The sequence below is a fragment of the Crocodylus porosus genome, unplaced genomic scaffold (genome assembly GCF_001723895.1).
Source record: "Crocodylus porosus isolate Cpor-Errol unplaced genomic scaffold, CroPor_comp1, whole genome shotgun sequence".
NCBI classification, from domain to species: domain Eukaryota; kingdom Metazoa; phylum Chordata; order Crocodylia; family Crocodylidae; genus Crocodylus; species Crocodylus porosus.
In genome coordinates, this window is record NW_017728918.1 from 44,439,018 (window position 1) to 44,458,400 (window position 19,383).

General features: G+C 38.0%; 1 protein-coding gene across 2 annotated transcripts in view; it reads left to right on the plus strand.

Moving 5' to 3' along the window:
* FAM83B (family with sequence similarity 83 member B) overlaps positions 1-17,255 on the plus strand; it is a 91,584-nt gene extending 74,329 nt beyond the window's left edge. For both annotated transcript variants that reach the window (XM_019537546.1, XM_019537545.1), the window contains exons 3-5: positions 2,122-2,286; positions 10,488-10,612; positions 13,456-17,255. In XM_019537546.1, coding sequence (XP_019393091.1) covers positions 2,122-2,286; positions 10,488-10,612; positions 13,456-15,817 — 2,652 coding nt within the window. In that variant the 3' untranslated portion in view covers positions 15,818-17,255. The remainder of the gene's footprint in view (positions 1-2,121; positions 2,287-10,487; positions 10,613-13,455) is intronic.
* The last annotated feature ends 2,128 nt before the right edge of the window (positions 17,256-19,383 follow it).

Consider the following 19,383-nt stretch of genomic DNA (forward strand, 5'->3'; position numbering starts at 1 on the left):
TCTTTCCTGCCAAGGCAGGGGGTCGGACTAGATGATCTACCTAGGTCCCTTCCGACTCTAGCTACTATGAAACTATGAAACTATGAAACCTTGATTTAAAGATTTCAAGTCATAGGGAAACCATCATAATGCTGGATGTTCTAAGGGTTGGTTAGTTGGTTATTAAAAATGGATAATTTGCTAATTGTTTGAATTTGGCAAGATTCCACTTCTAAATATGCTTTGTCTGCAAGATTAATGACCTATGGCCAGGTATGCACATGTCAGATGGAGAATATGGTAAGAGTTATCCTCTTATGGCCATGCAGGAATGGAAGAAAGGGATATGCCCAAGGTTGTAAGATAGAGAGCTCCACAACAATCTTTGCCATTCTTAAAACTAAAGATAGTTGAGTTTTCAGCTGTCAGAAGCATTAGGCTACCCACAGACACTACCAAAAAAGAGCACATGTGGAAAATGTTCAACTAGGATTTCCCATTCCTTGAAAAAGTGTAGCTTGTCAAGTGAATAAATTCACTGTGAAAGTTAACAAAAGTATTTTAAAATAGTTATGTTAGAGAGGAGGAAAGGACAAAATATCCTGCTGATCTCTAGGAATTTAGAAAAAATATTTAGGCTTTTTACAAAAAAAGGGTAAACATATACACACGTCACCACTTTTGTTATGCTGCAATTTTGTTTCTGCATTTATGAAAACATGGTTAAAGCACTGTTTTTAAAACTAGCTTCCAATTGTAAGTCTCTTCATCATTTGGTTTGCAGTAACCAAAGATACTGCATACAAGTGGGTGAGAGTGATTTCTGAAGGATGTGATGATGGTTTTGAATATATTATATAGTTGATTCAATGTGTACTGATGAACCCATTCATTATACAGTCCTTTTATTTTAAACAAATGTCTGAAATCAAATGAGAATCTACTTGTAAGAGACACAGAAAGGGCTTAGTTCCATATTGAAACAACAGGGTTGTTTGAGATGAGCTGTTTTCCTTTAATCTTTTCACCCAACAGGCCCAGCCAGTCTTGGCAGCTGTCTTTTCAGATGCTAGTGAAACCAGACAGATAACTGAATATGGCAACCCTGCTTATTCAGTTCTGCTTACCTTAGAAAGGAAGCCAAGCAAGAACAGCAATAAAAAAAACCCAAAAAACAAACCCAAAACCTAAACCAAAAATATCTCTGAGCTCCCCCTCAACCCTCTAAATGTCTTAGTTCTTGGTTTGGGGATGAGTTTAGCATTTCCAATGCAGTATAATAATTATAACAATAAAAACCAAAACTGCAGATGGTTCAATAAAGTTAATGACATGGGTAAATCATGTGTAGTGCCAAAACCCACCTTGGGATATGCGCAGATGTTCATTGTACCCAGTGTGCAATCTTACGGCTTTATAAATCTATATATGTAGAAAGAGAGAGAGAGGAATTGAAAAGAGATTGAAATATTTTTCAAAATGACAATTTTTTCTTACAGATATTCAAGTACTCTCTTTTTCTCTGCTCTTCTGCACTTCACTATTAATTCTGGAATTATCAATAATGTATAAGTGACATGTAGGCTAGGCATTATATTTCCTTATTCAGACTTACCTGTATTTTTTTAGTTAGTCAAGTCTAGCAGTGGCCTGATTCAGCCTTCTTTATTCAGCCAAACCCTCACTGAATTGTGGGAGTGTCCTCTGAGTTAAGAGTTCAAAATGAACTATGCGATGAAACAGAGTCATCCTTGTTGATTCTTAAAATACTGTGGGGAGTATTCAGTATTTCAAATTAAGATTGGCTAGTGTCTTATACAGAAACAATATAATTTCTTGGGTCTTTTTTCTGCAGCCAAACTACAGTAATACTTGACTAATAGTTTTTTTAATGTACAAACAGCCTTTCCACACTTTTTGAGATATGTCACCAGTATGTCAGACAAGTGGTCACATGGCCCCTTTCTCAAATTAGGATCAAATTGTCTTAAAGAGTATCCTATGTTTAAAAACACATTTAGAGCTTTTTTTGTATGGAAAGAATACAAATTCATACTAATTCATTAGTTGCACTATATAAACAATATTTAATTTGTTATCACTGCGTAAATATTGTAATATTTTCTCTTCCTTTTCTTACAGGCCATTGCCATAGTTATGGATATTTTTACAGATGTGGATATATTTAGAGAAATTGTTGAGGCATCTACCAGGGGAATTGCTGTATATCTTCTTCTTGATGAGTCCAAGTTCAGTCACTTTCTTAAAATGACAGAAAAACAGGGTTGTCAAGTCCAGAGGCTCAGGGTAAGGCTTCATATTTTACTACAAAACGCATATTTACTGCATAGTTTTTGTAACTCAGTGAAATGATGTTATTATTTTAGGGGTATAAAAAACCCTTTAATATTGCTCTTTTATTGAATACGTAATTTAATTTATGAGCAATACCAGGTGGCAGTGTGGCAGTGTCTACATAAGTGGAGGAATGCACAGTTGTTACTACACAGAACTGGGAATATTGCGTTGTACCATCGCCATACGTTTTTTTCCTGACACTACTGCACATTAGCTTGTTGCTTCTGCATAGTAGTGTCTCATGTAGACGTGCCTATTGTGTTAGAAGAATCCTGTATAATATTTTTGTGAATTTCAAAACATTTTTTTCTTTTTCTTGCCTTGGCAAAAATTCAGTCAAAATACATATTTTTGAGTGTTCTTATTTTACATATATATATTTTGAGTCTTGCAGGATATGAGGACTTAAAATGAATGTTTGGAAAACCAAAATATGTTATTGTTCAAAAATACAGATTCAAGACTTTTTTAAAAAATTACAATTCACTGAGAAGGCGTGGGACTTTATTTTCTAGTGTCTTCCTGAAAATGTGTATTAACGACTGATATTTAACTTAATAACTATTTCCCATAATTAGTTAGATGAGTGAAATTGTCTCTTTCCAGTTAGATTATGAAGAGAGAATTAAAGTCCACATATTCTAGAAGTCAGATTATATGCCCTTAATATATCACTGGGAACACAGTCCAATCCAATGCGCTTTTTGGCCTGATACAAATACGTTTGATGTACTTATAAGTCTGTCATACCAAGGACAATGCTAAAAAATATTGGAGCTGTTCCAAGAAAGCTTTCAGCATTTTATTTGTGATTCTGTACAATTTACTTTAGTGTAGGCTCATTTACAATTACTTATTTCTGTAACTATTGGTTAATGTATGCATCTGGCAAAAATGTTGCAAAGGGTCTTAGCATTCCCCAAATTATTCAGTGTTACTGCTTGACAAGAGCCCAGTCCTAAAATGAGATGTATGATATGATGTCCACATGGGTTGCCTAAGGTTTCCTTTAAAATTTCAGGTAGACTTCTATTATGTAGCAATTTCTGTTATATATTGAAGGGAAATATTAGCTTATGTATTCTTTGACGTAATGCCATACTACTTACTTATGTTTAGGAATGTGTGATACTGCCCTCTAGTGGCTAGCTAACAGAGAGCTAAGGGATGTGCTTAAGAATAGCAATGGCTAACATATCACGCACATATTTTGGTAATCTGGCATTTTTCTAAACCCTAATAGTGATTGACATGAAATAGTGTTTTCCAGTAGAAATATACATGGAGATTTTCACTACTAGAAACAAAAATGATGTGCACATTTACAACTGTTACAAGATTACTTACAATGTCATCACATAATAAAAAATAAGTGCCAACATTTTAAGAGGACTTTTGGAACCATGATATCACATATCTTGGGTATAATTCTGAGAAATAAATATCTATAATAATTTCATAAGCTCCAGTTTCTGTAGGAAATATCTCAATTTACAAGAGATAAAAAACATTAAAAGGGACTGTCATCAACCAAATGCTAGTGCTTGAATCTAAACAGTGTCTAAAAATTATAGCTAAACCAATTAGGGACATTTAGAAAGGTGAAGGTTCATTTATGAGGAAAATGTTTTAAAACATGTGTAGCATGTGATTAGCTTTAAAAACACTTTTCATATGAAAGAACTTCTATCTTGAAAACATTCATTTGGATCAAAAAAATGTCTGCAGGCTCATACAAAGGCATACTGAAAGCTTCACTAGATGCTTCTGTAACAGAAAATAAAGTTTTAAAAGTGGCTACAGGTATAGATGAATTAATCCAAGGTTGCTTTGTATATCATCATGAAAGCAGGATGTAGCACAAAGGTGTAAGTCTCTACTTTCAGACTGAGGACATTGCTCTTTGAGCATCAAAACTTTCCTTCATTTATGACTTAGCAAACTTCAGCTATATCTTTTTATTTGTATTTTCCTTATTCTTACTCTAATTTGGGTTTTGTTTCAGTTGTTTTGTTATGGTTGTTTTAGTAGGGTTTAGGCTTGTTTTTCTATTTTTTTGGTTTTATAGACCTCAAAATCACTTGCATGGTGGCTAAAAAAATGAATATATTTAAATCAAAGAAGATTACTGCAGATTAGCATGGATTAAAGGGATGTTCTGTTTAGAAAGTATCTTGGCTGGGCCTGTGTAGTAACATCACTTTTTATACAAGGCAATTTAACAGCATTGGGTATCGTGTGTGTATTCACTAAAAGGATAATAGACTCCAAAGGTACATGCAGATGTTACATTTAGATCAGTTTAAGAAGAGTTAGGTTGACCAAAATGCCTATGTGTGTAAACACCTGGAGGTTTTACATGAGGGCAAAAATATCCAGCCCAATCTAAGTTAGTGAACTCAGATGAACTAACTTAGATTGGAAATGGGTTAACCCAGGTGTTCCCAAACTGTGGTATGCATACCCCTGGGGATACACAAGACATCTCTGGGGGTACCTGGGAGAAATTACATAATTGGCAGATTTAATTTTCCTTATAATAATTGGCATTTAAGGAGTTAAAATATATAACATATGCAGGTAGAGGTAAGTGGGCAGCTGGCAGATCTGGAAGTGGGTACATAATAAACAAAAGTTTGGGAACCTCTGGGTTAGCCCAGTGTGTTGAATATATTCAGAGCATAGCCCTAGGGCTGGGAAATCCCACTCACCCCAGCCCCAGAGTGCTCTTTCTCTGTCCTGAATCTGACTGGACTAATTTTAGCCCCCTGATGTCCCCACCTCAGGATGGACAAATTGCTCTGCATTCCTGCTAACCCTCCCCCCGCCCCGCCTCCCCTGCTGATCTACCAATCCCCCTGTAGACCCACTAGCCCCCACAATCCTGCCTCATCCACCTCCCATCATAAGTTACTAACAATAGGTTCCCAGCGTGGCTTTGGGAACTGGCAAAGATTTGCACATGCCACTTCCATTCTGACATCTCATGGCTTAAAGCAAGGCTGGGTTTGCAGCTTGGGTGCAGCAAACATCTGTACATGCCCCAAAAGTCTACTTAAAAGAAACAAAATGTATGATTAAGAATAAAGTAACAATAAACAAATATCCGTGGACATTTACCTTTCTTGGCTATATACTATATTGTTATATTTACTGTATTTTTAGTTTTGTTTACTACAAAATTCCACTATTTACCATTCTGTATATCCCAGCAACTCCACTTAACACTCTTGGTGGAGTGAGGCCCTGTTTCACCTTATGCTGAAAGCGGCACAAATGTTAGTCAGCTTAGTGTTATTTGGTTTAGTGGAGCAGTGACACATTAAGGCAAAAAAACATCTCTGACTGTCCTTCACCTGAACAGCTATGACTTAACCACTGGAGGCTTTGTGAGCAGGAACAGGACTAGAAGCCTACATATTTGCATTTGTATCTCTAACAGCAAGTCTGCATGTAGTTTGTTGGAAGGGGGTGGTGCGGGGGCAGGATGAGTTCTGGAGAAAATAAAGGTTAGGCCCCTCGGGGCTCAGGTGGTGCCCAGCTGGCTAGCAGCCTAGATAAGGGTGGCTCCAGAGAAAATTAGATCAGGCCCCTCAGAGCTCAGGTGGCATGGGGGAATGGACCCCACAGAAACAGAGGACTGGGCCTGAGCTCTGAGGGACCTGATCCTCTTTTCCTTTGGAGCTTACTGCCCCGCAACAGCCACCAGTGGGAGCAGCGAGCTGGTTCAGGGGTACATTATGTTTTACCATTGCCTAATTTATGTATGGAGAACAGGAATTTATTCAACACTCAGCATTAAATATCCATGCAGAGCACTGAACTCATTTGTAAGCTGACTACATATCAGGACTTGTTTTCTTTTTCCACTGACAAGCATAACCAAGAAAAGTGATAGCATACATATTACTGAAGGATGGTGGCCTGTGTACAGAAGAATGTACATGTCAGAGATTTAATTTGATTTTTTTTCCTGGCAGAAAAAATCTTTTGCAACATTTTTTTTTTTCAAACTAAGAGATGTTTCAAAATTTGTGGTGAGATAAATACATGAAGTGAATTGAAAGAGAAACTCAACGTGAAGTCATTTGCTTTTCTACTCTTCTCACTCTTACCATTTTAGTTTTTTAAGTTTATTTCCCCTTCATTTCCTATTATTCAATTTATTTCTCTTTTTCCACTCACTGAATGATTTTTTTCTCCCAATAATTTCCCCATTACTCTATTTAAACCTCTGACCTTTGGACATCCTTAATATCTTATATGTGAGGAAAGGAACCGAGTCATTAAAGGTACTCTGAATCCAATTAAAAATGTCTTATGAAAACAGTAGGTAAAAATTATTTTCAAAGTATTAATCCTTTGTTTCTGGTTTATCGCCTGGTGCCACAGTTAGAAAAGGAATTTTGACTTACACAAGAAAACAATAACTAAATACCACCATCCCAGATCTTGGGGAGCTGTACCCCTTCTGATTTGAGGGCTCAATAATGGCTTAAAGAAATAAACATAACAACTTCTGGGGATGTTTTATAATACTCAAGTGAACTGATTTGTTCAATAGATGTCAGATCATGTTGCTACTCTGTCTGAAACAGACTTTTTCGTAAAAACAAGGCAAGCTCAATATTGGCCAGCCATCTCGTGTTCTTTGTACATGGTCTTGACATCAAGTGTAGGATGAGCAAATGAACATAGTTGAAAGCAGGTTTTACAAATACAGTGTGATGAAATGCAACACTTTGAAACCAATGGCTTTGACACCGGTTTGTTCCCAGAGGACTCAGTCACTGTATCCGGTGGTGTCTAAGATTTAGGCACTGTCAGGGCTTGCTTTAAGGGTGTGGACACAGCATTTAGCGTTTATTCCTCAGAGCTGCAATCCACAATCCAACAGCCACATTCATGTACCATTCATATTTACCCCATATCTGATTCCCTGTGAAGGCATTCACAGTATCTAGGGCTAGGTACAGACATTCAAAAAGCCTAAGGCAAACTCTCAGTTACATGGTTTTGTGTAAGCAATGTACTTTACATCAGTAGCAAACAGTACACGCATTCACCCTTTGGTAGGGGAACTGGACAAATCTTAGACTGGGTTCTGCTATTTTTAAACCAGTCTGTGTGCACTAAACTTCTGTTCTGTTATGGGTATAGACAGGTTTCCAATCACTTATACCAGTAAAAATGTAATGTCTACCTAGCCCAGGAGACACCTGGTAAGTGTATGAAGAAACCTGCAAATACAGATATAGATAGACTTTGGATAGTGTTTCTGAACATGTAAACTCAGTGTTTTACATAAAGGAAGATGTTAAAATGATCCTGGAAGTTGTTAAAATGATTGTGCAATTGTCATCTGAAACTGTATGCCTGATCCCAAAAATCATGGATTCTGTCATGCCATACATACATACATTGCTATTTTTGGGATCAGGCATTCCTCATATTCCAGTTGCCCAACTGTAGAGCAGAGCGTCCAGCACAGGATACCCAATCCTCTATTCCAGGCTCCCCATGCTGGTAATGCCAGGGCAGCCCAGCATTTGGGGAACTGGTTCCCCAATACCACATTGCAACAGCATGTCTTTTAGTGCACAGGGAGCTGGGACCTAGGGCCACTTCAAGAGATCAAGTGGGAGAGTACCTCTGGGTCCTAGACTCAGGTCCTGACACTGCCTCCACTGGGGAACTCTCCAATGCCTAACTGCATGTGTCTCATCCTGAAAGCTTCATCCTGGGATGTGTACAATTGGGCATTGGCCACTTGTCACAGACCCAGAATCAGGCTGCACAGCATTAAATGCATTCATGTGGCGACCACACAGGTTTCCCATGGAGGGACATCTAAAGCCATACCAGGTAGCCCAGTGCTGTTGGTGATACATTCAAATTAAAACATGACACAAACAATCCACAAAGATATTCTACATTAAATGCAGAACATCTTTCTGGTGTTTTGCCATTTTATAACACCATAAATTAAATGAACATCTGACATATTGCAATTTATGGCACAATTCACATTTTAGTTGTGCCATAAATATAACACCATCCAGAAAAAACAGAAGTGAACATTAGAAAGAAATAAGTGTTCCATATGAAATGCCCCTCACTAAATAATTCTTAAGTTATCTTTAGCTCCATCTTCTTATTTTTTAAATAAGGAAGTGGTCAAATAAGGAATTGTGATGTTTGGATAGGACAGGAGAAACAGCATGAAAGTGGTGGAGAAAGAGCAAGAGAGAGGAGAAGAAGACAAAGAATAAAGGGACCATAATGGGTAGAAATTGGTGATTTTAAAATATTGCTTTTTTACCTTAAATATAATTGGATTTTTTAATGCACTGGTGAAAATTGTATTTGAAATTATGACTACTTATGTGTTTTTTTTAATTTCCATCTCTCAGCTCAACAATGTTGATTGGACCAAGTAAAATCTTTCTGGTGATTTTTACTTCTCTAATCTAATATTCACTGACTATTACGCCTCCTGTCCAAGTACTAGTCACCTATCTAATGCCAGAAACAAAGTCACTCAAGTATCATAGATAAACTAAATTACTGAGAAAAAGCAATAGAAACCAAAAAAAGCTATACTTGTTTGCAAACTCTGGGTAGAATCCTATTTTGCTTAATGTTCCCAAGTTATATTTCCATAGCCATGTAACTGTCTTTTTAGTCCAAATTTTTAGGAGGGTAACAATCCATGAATGGAGGAAGAGAAGAAGATGGTGCTGTGACAGGACCTAGTTTCCAAGGTGGTTGTGGCACCCCTAACAGCCCCACTGATAATACCGCATTCACCAGACCTTCTGCTACACTTTGATGTTAATGTGTTTACCTGCAGAGACTGCTTCTAGATGCCAGAGCAGCTTTTACCTTGGTACCTTCCTCCTTGGCAAAGTACTCAGGGCTTCTCTGTCCCCAAACACAGACTCTCGGGGCATCTCTGCTCCCAAACATGTCATCTTGACCTCTGGCCCTTCTAGTACTTTCTCTTTCGTGCTGAGTCCTGGTCTTACTGGCCTTCCTGACCCTCACTGTGCCTTAAGGGCTTACTTGTGGCCTTCAGTCACCCCCATAGTTATATCCATGTCTCACATGCATTACTCTGATTTCAGTTAGTGGGCCCCTGGCTCTCTTTAGGTCAGCTTACCTAGCCCCAGGCCTCTAACCCTTGCAGAGTTATTCCCTTCCTTTCCTTGCTTCTTGCAGTGCTTAAAGCACTAGGTGATTTTCAGGTATTCTCTGTGGCCTTCAAACCACCCCTGTAGCCACAACTGAAGCCTCTGGTAAGTAAAAAGCCAATGGTAATCAAGTACATAACACAAAACCATGGGTCACTGTGAGGCTACCAACAGAGCTTTTGAAGATCCAAACCAGTCTGAACCTCTAGCCATGGGCTCAGGGTTGTATGGCCCCTTTCTTCCCTCTGATCTGCTCATGTGACCCAGCTCGCTGTTAACAGCTCCCAGGTGAAGTTACCTCCTAATCAACATCCCAGCATTCCACTGCCCCTGTGGCCCATACTGCTTGCACCTGCTATCCCTTGCATCCTGGGTTTCTGCAAGCTCCACTGGCTCTGCTCGCTCTATCCTGCCCTGCTCTCTTGCTTTCAGTAACAGGAGTAGGGGTCTCCTGTTACAGGGCCCAATAGCCTAATGGTTTTAACCCAGTAACTCAATGATTAGGACAGTTCCCCAGGAAATGAAAAACCAGGTTCTTGACTCCTTCGTCCCCACCAGCCCCTGGAAGTTTGAACATGCACCTGTAACAGTGCATACCTGCCCCAAGCAGCAGGTATGCAGGTGAGTGCCATTTCACTAAGTGCCATTAGTGAAATTCTCTCTATTTCTACCTGCCAAGGTCTAATGTATCACAGACTGCTCTTGCAGTGGGGATTTATGCACAGTCCAAATAGGAAGCTTACATTATTTGTGGCTTAGGAAGTCTCAAAAGTCTTCCACAGAGACACAAAGGAACAGTATTCAGTGTTCAAGTCTGGAATTGGCTCCAAGGTGGGAGTTTGGCTACAGGTAGCAGTAATAATCCCTTCTCCCTATTTCCCCTTAGTATTGATACATAAAATATTAAATGTAGACTGTTATATGTAGATATTAAAGGTCTTCTGTAATCTTTTTCAGAACATGAGGGTACGAACAGTAAAGGGACAAGATTATTATTCCAAAACAGGAGCAAAATTCCACGGAAAGATGGAACAGAAATTTCTTCTAATTGACTGTAAGAAAGTAATGTATGGTACTTACAGGTAAGATCAGAGCTATCAGCAGAATATATTTCTATACAATCAAGGCAATATGAATTCATCCCTTCATTATAAGTAATTTGTTTTTTTTATTTTTTTCATCATATTGTAATGCTTGATGTCATCTACGTCATGCATTATTTAGTACGGAAGGCATGGGGGCTTTTTGAATAATTAATCTTATATGAGGCTATGAACAGGGAATTAAGCAGACTCAGTTTTCTTTCAGTTAAAAGAACTCAGTAAAAATTAAGTACTTGTACTAAACTTTTTGAATTATTCCTATTGTTCTGTGAATTCAAGAAGATTGCCGAGGTATATTTTGTAAGCCCTCTTGTTAAACTTCTATTTCTAATAGTCCTTCAATAACGTGTTTTGCCAAAATGTTCTTGACATTTGGTGTTATACAATGTAGTTAGGGTGACCATATGTCCCCGTTTAGCTGGATCAATCCCAGATTTCAGAAGTTGGTCCCAGCTGGCTGTTGAGAATTATGATGGGCATCTTGGAAATGCAGGGACATGGGTACATGCCCTGTTAACTTGTGAGAGCATGGGGGGAGGAGGGCAGTGTCACGGATTTCCAAGATGATGTCCTGGATTTCCAGGAATTCCATATGGTCCGCCTAACTATAGTATAAGTCAGGTAGGGTCTTTCACCTTAAGGTAGATTCCCTTAAATCTCCCTGTAGCTACTTACTAACATATAAACATGCTTAAGAGCATGTCAACTGACATAATTTATACTGAACAACCGTAAAAATGTGGTAAATTAAGTTAGGGAGGAATGGCTAAATTTGTCTAACACATAACTAGAAATTTTACTTACCTTTCTTGCTATCTTCCTTCCTTTGTTTTTTTTAATTCCCAATACCAGTCATTCCCAAAAGATGTGCCATGGCACACTAATGTGGCATGAAAGTGGCAGGAGTGTGCCATGAAAAAATGAGTGAGATGGGGGCAGAGGGTCTGTGTGGTGGCATGGGGCCTACTGACTTTATCCAACTTGCAAATTGGTGAATGAAGTGTACCATCCATTTTAATCCAGAAAAAGAGTATATGACTCAGGTATCAAAAGTCTGGGAAATGCTACTATATATCAATAGAGTTCCTCTGATGTACACTATTTGAAGGTAATTTGTGTCTGTTAATACTTAGACAAGTGTGGGAAAGATGTATAAAGCATGCTAAGGTAAATTACAAGTTCTTAAGTGAGTCAGTGTAACCCAGGTCACAGGATTTCTGAGTAGTTTGATATCTCCAACTAATAATGTAAGTTTGACTCTGCGGGTATGCACAGGTGTTACAGTTAGATCAGTTGAACTAGGGTTAGGTCAATCTAAATGCCAGATTGTGCAGGTGCTCAGAGGGTTTGAAACACCTATGAAATGGTGTACATGATTTAAGTTAATTTACCACAATAGGTGCACTAACTTAAATTCAAATCTCGTTAATTCAGTGTAGGAAAGGGTTAACCTGATCTCATGAATGCGTGTCCGTATATATTTGCAGCACAATCCTGGGGCTGGGAATCCCAACAACTCACCCCAGGCCTAAAGCTGCATTATTCCCACCACTTGACCCTGACTGGGTTCTTTTTAACTCCCTAACCCTCCCCAGACCAGGCAACACCCAACCCCACTGTGGAATCACTGCCTACACCCCGCATTGTGGCCACCCCCCCACCCAGGTTTCTTACACCAGTGTCCCTGTGCTGTTCCCAGGAGTGGCAAGTGGCTGTACGCACTGTGAGAATGCAACTTTCTCTAAGAGAAAGTAATTTTGAAGCATTTTGGAAGATAGTTCTTCTTTCAATCTGCTATGTAGGAGGCCCCATCATCAAATTCTTCAGAAATTAATCTTTTTTTTTTTTAAAAAAAGAAAAAGAATAGATTTTACAACAGCTGATTACCCTTTTTTTTTCAATTTCTGCACCGTAAACTCAGTTCAAACTAAAGACGTTATTTAATGTTTCAAGAAGCAGTAGCCTTAAATATTGCTTTATTATAATTTTATTTTAAATCTAAACATATTTTATTTTTCTAATTTCTTCTTGGAATATATAAAAGTAACTGATTTAAATAGTAAAATATTTAAGCTACGCAACAATCCTTTTCACTGATGAACAAATACAATTATACAAGTCCTAATTCTTTATGATGTTAGTTTCAGTTTTCTTGCAATGTTTTGGCAAAAGCAAAACCAGGCATGGAATCATAAAATAAGAATCTGTTTGTTACAAATTTAATCTGTAGGACATTGTTTTTATTAATGTCATTATGGCATAAGACTTGTTATATCCTAACTACAAAAATGAGCCTATGTAGCTCAAGTGTACTTTTTTCTCTTTGTATATATAAAATAATAATTTATTTAGTTTATTCAGAACTGTTTAAGCACTTCTGTATATATTCCTAACTATTTTTTTCAGCGTAAACTCCAATTACATTTCTTTCTCAAAGATAAATATATGGAGCTAATTTCCAAATATGGACTCTGACTTTTTTGTCATGGATAATTTTGTACACACATATAAATGTGCCCATAGTTTAACAGATTTATGGATGGATACTTTTTTCTGTGCATAAGTGTTTGTAGGTATAAATGAGTAGGTATAAGCCGTATACATTTCCCACTAAATCAAGCAAATTTCCTAATAAATTCAAACAGGACAGGACTTCCACTATTCAAAAGCCTTGGTAAATGTCCACAATTAATTTGTGAACAATTATTTGCATGTTTCAAACTTGTTTTTGAAAAATCGGAGGGGTGTTTTTTGATGCGGTGGTAAGATCCACTTGGCCAAAGTTTTCCATTATTGCTAATTGTCATTTTTTGTGCTTTCAGCTTTATGTGGTCATTTGAAAAAACCAACCTCAGCATGGTTCAAGTTATCACAGGACAACTGGTTGAATCTTTTGATGAAGAGTTTAGGACACTGTATGCTCGATCATCTGTTCCTAGTTCATTCACACCAGAATTAATTAGGATAAACAGTCGCAGGATACTCTGGGAGAATGACAAATACCAGCATTCACTGTCATCTTTAGCTTCAGTTTCTAGCCAGAGAAACCTGTTTAGTAGACAAGACAAAATTCACAAGTTAGACCCAATATACTTGAAAACTCGAGGAAGATATGCAGTTAATGAAATAGATAAATACGGTTTGAGAAATAAAACCTACAATAAGCTACCCTTTCATTCAGGTATGAATATGCAAAATCAAATCAACCAGTGTCAACCCAATGAAATAACTGAGCACTGGAAGAGACATAGTTATGCTGGAGAGAAACCAGAAAGGACTCCTTATTTTTTGCTCAACAGAGCAATTAATTGGGTTAATAATCCACCAAATACTTGGAATATGCCACCTGAAAACCTTAGTATAGTGTCTTCATTACGAGAAGGCTATACAAATAACCATAATACACCCCAACAAAGTTTTGCTGACCATTTTGCCCGACCAAAGATTAATCTTGTAGAAAGAAATTCAATCATACGGAGGTCTTTCAATGGAACAGATCATCAGATACGACATCTGCAACAGAGAATGCCTACCCTTGAACACACTACAAAGTCTTTTCTACGTAACTGGCGAATTGAGTCATACTTAAATGATCAATTAGATTATTCAGCAGCTTCTAATGGATCAGCAGTGGGAGACCGGTATAATGGTTATGATGCAGCTGAAAATATTAAAGCTCATGCCTTTTATTCTCACTCTCGTCTGAGGTCATCATTGGTATTTAAGCCAACTTTGCCAGAGCAGCAGGAAGTAAGCAGCTGTGCAAGTTCTTCAAATTCAACTATAATTGATTCAGAGGGAAGTGAAACACCTAAAGCAGTATCCAACCATGCCCCAAGTCTGAAAAATGTGATTGACCAAAGCTCACCAAAACTCAGCACAAAAGTCCCACCTCAACCAGATGCAGCAAAAAACCATGCAATGCAAACTGTAGAAGACCAAAAACCTAGTTTAAACCCAAACATTAGTAAGAACTCATCATCGTTCTTGTACACAACCCTGTGTGCAGATAAACAAGCTGAAAAGATGAAGAGCCAACAAAATGAAAATATATTAAAAAGGCGAAGTTTCCCTATGTTTGACAACTCAAAATTCATGCTGGATCCAGGTGTCAAAAAACAGGAATGTAGCTATGTATATAGCACACTGACTAGGCATAGAATTAAACAACCAGTCAATATGAAGCCTCCCGAGGACACTCTTAAAAGTTCCAAAAGCTTACACAATGTGACCAACCATGTACCTCCTGAAGATAAAAGCATCAAAGGAGAATCAAAGAGCCCCACTACCGCCAAGGCAATTTCTATGGCTGCTCTTGCTGAAGCTAGCAGAGAGGAGCCTAGCAAAGATTTCACTTCAAAGAAAGAAAATAAAAATTCCCCGAGTTTCCTGAAAAAGGGATCCCAGAAACTGAAATTATTTCTCAATCTCACACCAGACAAGACGGAAAATTTGTCAAAAAACAAAGCTCCTGCTTTTTACAGAATGTGTAGCAGTTCTGATACCCTGACTTCTGAAGGTGAAGAGAATCAAAAGCCAAAAAAGTCTGAGACTAAAACTGATACTTTCCCAAGAAGAAAAAAGACTACATCTTCAAATTCACAAGGAAGCTTGCATAAAAGTAAAGAAGATGTTACTGTAAACCTTTCAAAGTCTCCAAAGTCACCAAAGTCACCAACACCTTTACCTGATGAAAGCAATAAAAAGTGTCCTCCTTTGTGCCCCAGAGAAAATAAGTTCATAGAAACTGCAGGAGATGCATCTGCTCCTAGATTTAATACTGAGCAGATCCAGTACCAAGATGTGAAAGAATTGATAACAAATGCTACCCATGAAACTGCACCTATTTCAACCCCTTCAAAACGAGTAAATACAGTGATGCCTCAGCTTACAACTGCAAAACACAAAGAGGAGTTATTAAGATCTCATTTGAATGACAGACGTGTTTATAGTCGCTATGAGCAATTCTGTAAAGTGGAAAGATCTGGTCAACTTTCAGAAAACAAAACAAATAGCAGTTCATATCCCTCAGAAATGAAAAACAAACCCTTAGAGAACAGCCATGCCAGGGGTAATCAGATGGTTAATTACAACTCAACTGCACACCATCCATTACAGCCTAATGAAAACAAGCTCCGAGGATTTATGCAAAAGTTTGGGAGCTTGCTACACAAAAACAAATGACCTAAATGAACTGAAGATTATTTGTAAAATAGCCGGGGCAGCAAGGTTGTAAATACTTAACTGGAATTGATCAATGAGCAACTTTTGTACTTGGGTTTCTGCAGGTGTTAGAACATTGTAATTAATGTATATGTTTTTACATGATGACACAAGAATTATTACACTTAAGTCATTACAGATAATATGTATCTACAGTCAATTTTAAAGGAGATATTTATAGCATAAATACTGTAAGATTATTTTGAAATACTTTCTGTATAACAAAAAGTATGTATAGTATGTTGTAAGAAAGTATGAAAAGGATGCAGGATTATTTTTAAACTTCAGCCAATAATATTTTCAAAAATATGTCCTTTAAAATTAGAGTGGTCCTGAGATAAATGGCCTGCTGTGTATTTTCAGCATGTATGTGGTCTTGTCAATCCATTACATGTTACTTAGCTTTTAAAACTAATTTAGAAAAGCCTCTTACAGGCTATTTCTTGTCACTAATTTTTTCCATAGACAGTATGGAAATGTTAGGCAACAGTGGAAAACCTTACTTAATGTAGCAAATATTGCATTTAATCTTTGTATATTATTATTCCCACAAATATCAAAATGAACTTTATCTAGGATATGATGTACCCACTTATATTTTTTAAACTATTATGACTGTGTGACTATAGTGTCAGCTGTTTAAAAAACTTTGATATATCAGGATTCCTTGAAAGTAGGTGACAGTTGAAATTTCACCTGAACTATATAATTAACTTTATACTACACTTGCAAATATTGTGTCTTTAGAAACAGTTTTGCTGCATTTTAAATTTGCTGCTTTAAACAAGAAAATTAGTCTATGAATTTCCATTTCTCAGGTATAAATATTTAAGAAAGTTCTGGATGAAATAATTCTATGTAAGCATTGCTAGATGTATTTGTGATTTGAACTTCAGTAATATGCTTTAAAAAATTGTAGACATCTCTATTCACAAATGGGATTTAGGCTCAGCCTTTTAGTGTTGATTTTTGGGGATTCTTGCCACTTTGTAAAATTCACAACTCAAAGTTGAGGTGTCTAGGCTCCTAATACAATAACTGAGAGAGTAGGACAAATAAGGAAATAATTCACAAAACTCAGCACACCAAGTAAGAAGTTGTCTAAACTACCCAATAGAAAGAGAAGGTTGCAGCTTACAAATTGACTCTCAAGGGGATAGTGAGTACTTAAGGGTACAGACAGAAGTTCAGCTCCTAGCTGCAACTGATAACACTTTGCAGGAACTATTCTGAGTTACAGCGATCCCCCAGACAAAACAGAAGTTCATAGTTGGTTGCAGGGGGGAGAGGAATCTAGCCGCTCACTGGGACCTTGCAGTCAGTTTCCCCTAGCAATGACCATCCTGTCCCAGTTTCAGAACGGGAGGGAGGAAAGGGAGCAGAGGAAACTCATTCTAGCGGCTCCAATACACCTGAAAGCCCCCAGACCAAACTCCCTGCATTTGTTTCCCCCCTCACATTCTGAAAACAGCTTGAGGATGGCAGGTAGCATAGACAGAAGTTACAGAAGACACCGTGTTTGAAATCTCTTCATCTGACACCTCATGCAACAAGGAGCCAGATTTTCACCCAATCAGCCATTTTTTAAGCTGTCTGCAATTGTGTACTTGTGTTTGGTCACGGCTATAAACTGCTTTCTGTGGCCAGATTGGGCAGCAATTGCCACTTCTGTCTGTGCCCTAAGTGCATGTATAGATATGGTCCAGGAGATGGGGGAGGGTGGGCACTTTAATTAATGCAGCTCCGAGAGCCATGCTAATTGAAGTGCCCAGAGCATCACATGTATCAGCGTCGCAGCACTGAAAAATGGCTGTGGGGTACTTTGAACTAAAGTTCATCAAACAAGTTTCTGTTTAAAGCACTGTGCTGTCATTTTTCAGCATGAGGACACTTATAAACATGACACTGGAGTCTGCTGGTGTGTGGTAATTACCATGCTCCATCAGACTTGATTAATCAAATCTGCTCCAATGCACAGTGCATTGGAGAAACTGCCCTGCACATGCATAGAAGCCCTAAGTGCTTATCCATTTTGCATTAGAAAGCATTCGCTAAAATTCATACAGTGTATTCAGAGCTAGAATCTAAGTCAAACTTTCTGAGGTTATACTCCCTCTTCTTTGCTCTTCCTCTGTCCATATGTATCTTGAATTCTTGGCTTCACAGTGGCACAGCTTCAGCAGAAGAGGTGGAGAGGCCTTTGCTTCCACTGCACCTTGCCTCCAGCCAGGTGGTTTGGGCACTCTCCCTGGAGGTGTGAGATGTGTGTTTTGACCCTATCAGCATACGGAGGGAAATTAACTCAAATTTCCTACTTCCAAGTTGACTGTTTAACACCTAGGCTTTTATATATAATACAGCTGGGCCATTTTTGAAGGAAAGTGACTGTGGCTGCTATGTTTTGTGCTGTAGTAAATGCTGTCATTTGGCACTTCTACACTGAAATTACTGTGCAGTACAGGCACATGTCTACATGTGCATGCCTGTATTGCACAGTAAGTATGGTGACTTATGCCAACTTGAATGTAAATTTGATACCTGCATCATGCAGGTATAAAATTTATGCCTGATTAGTTGCAGCAAAGTAACACACGTAGGTGCCTTACTGTGCAGTAACACTGTGTGTGGACTGACTTGACACTAACCTTACTTCCAAGTCAGTCCACACATAGCATTAATGCTTGCATGTATAGACACTGGCCTGTTCCCACTTACAGTGCAGTAACTTACTGTGCAGTAAATTTAAGACCACATAAATGTATGTGTGGACATGCCCAGTGTGTATTAGCCATGTCCATGGCACAACTGCCAGGTGACTTAGGCACAGAAATATTCATTTGTGAATTTCAAAACTACCTAGGTGTGAGAATGGCAGGAGGATGTTCAGTTCTGCCCAAAATGAGGTCACACCCCTCTCTGTGTAGTAGCACAACTTTTGGTGCTTGGAAACTTTACCAATAAAAACTTAGGTCCCTGTGAAATGAGGCGGTGTTTTTGTGGAGAGTAGTCTTAGATTTAGGCACGTGAGTGATCCTGTCTTTTAATATTCACATCCCTTTATTAATGTCTATGTTTGAACCAATTGTTTAGATGAGAGCAGGATTATTTTCTTGATTCCATTTCCTTTTCATCGGGAGAAATTTTTAACAAGACTATTATAGTGGTGTACAGAGTAGCAGCCTTCCAAACAGCAGGACTAATAACTAATTCCATGTTCAAAAATGCAGCAACTTTATTACCACTATTGCATTGACAGAGAGGTCATGACTCTGAGCTCATTGATCAAAGCTTTATCTGCCTGACACAAAACAAATAGGACCTCTGTCACTGTAGTATCCATGTACCATAAGTCCCATCAGTTATTCTTGATTTATATCAGCATAAATCATACAAGAATCTAACCAGGAAGATACATTTTTGGTCAATCCATTTTAGTTAAGGATTATTCAGAGAATAGTTGCTTTTCCTTAGGAGGCAACTCTCCTTCCTACATAGGAAATCAGTGTCTTGGTCAGCTAAATTTTGTC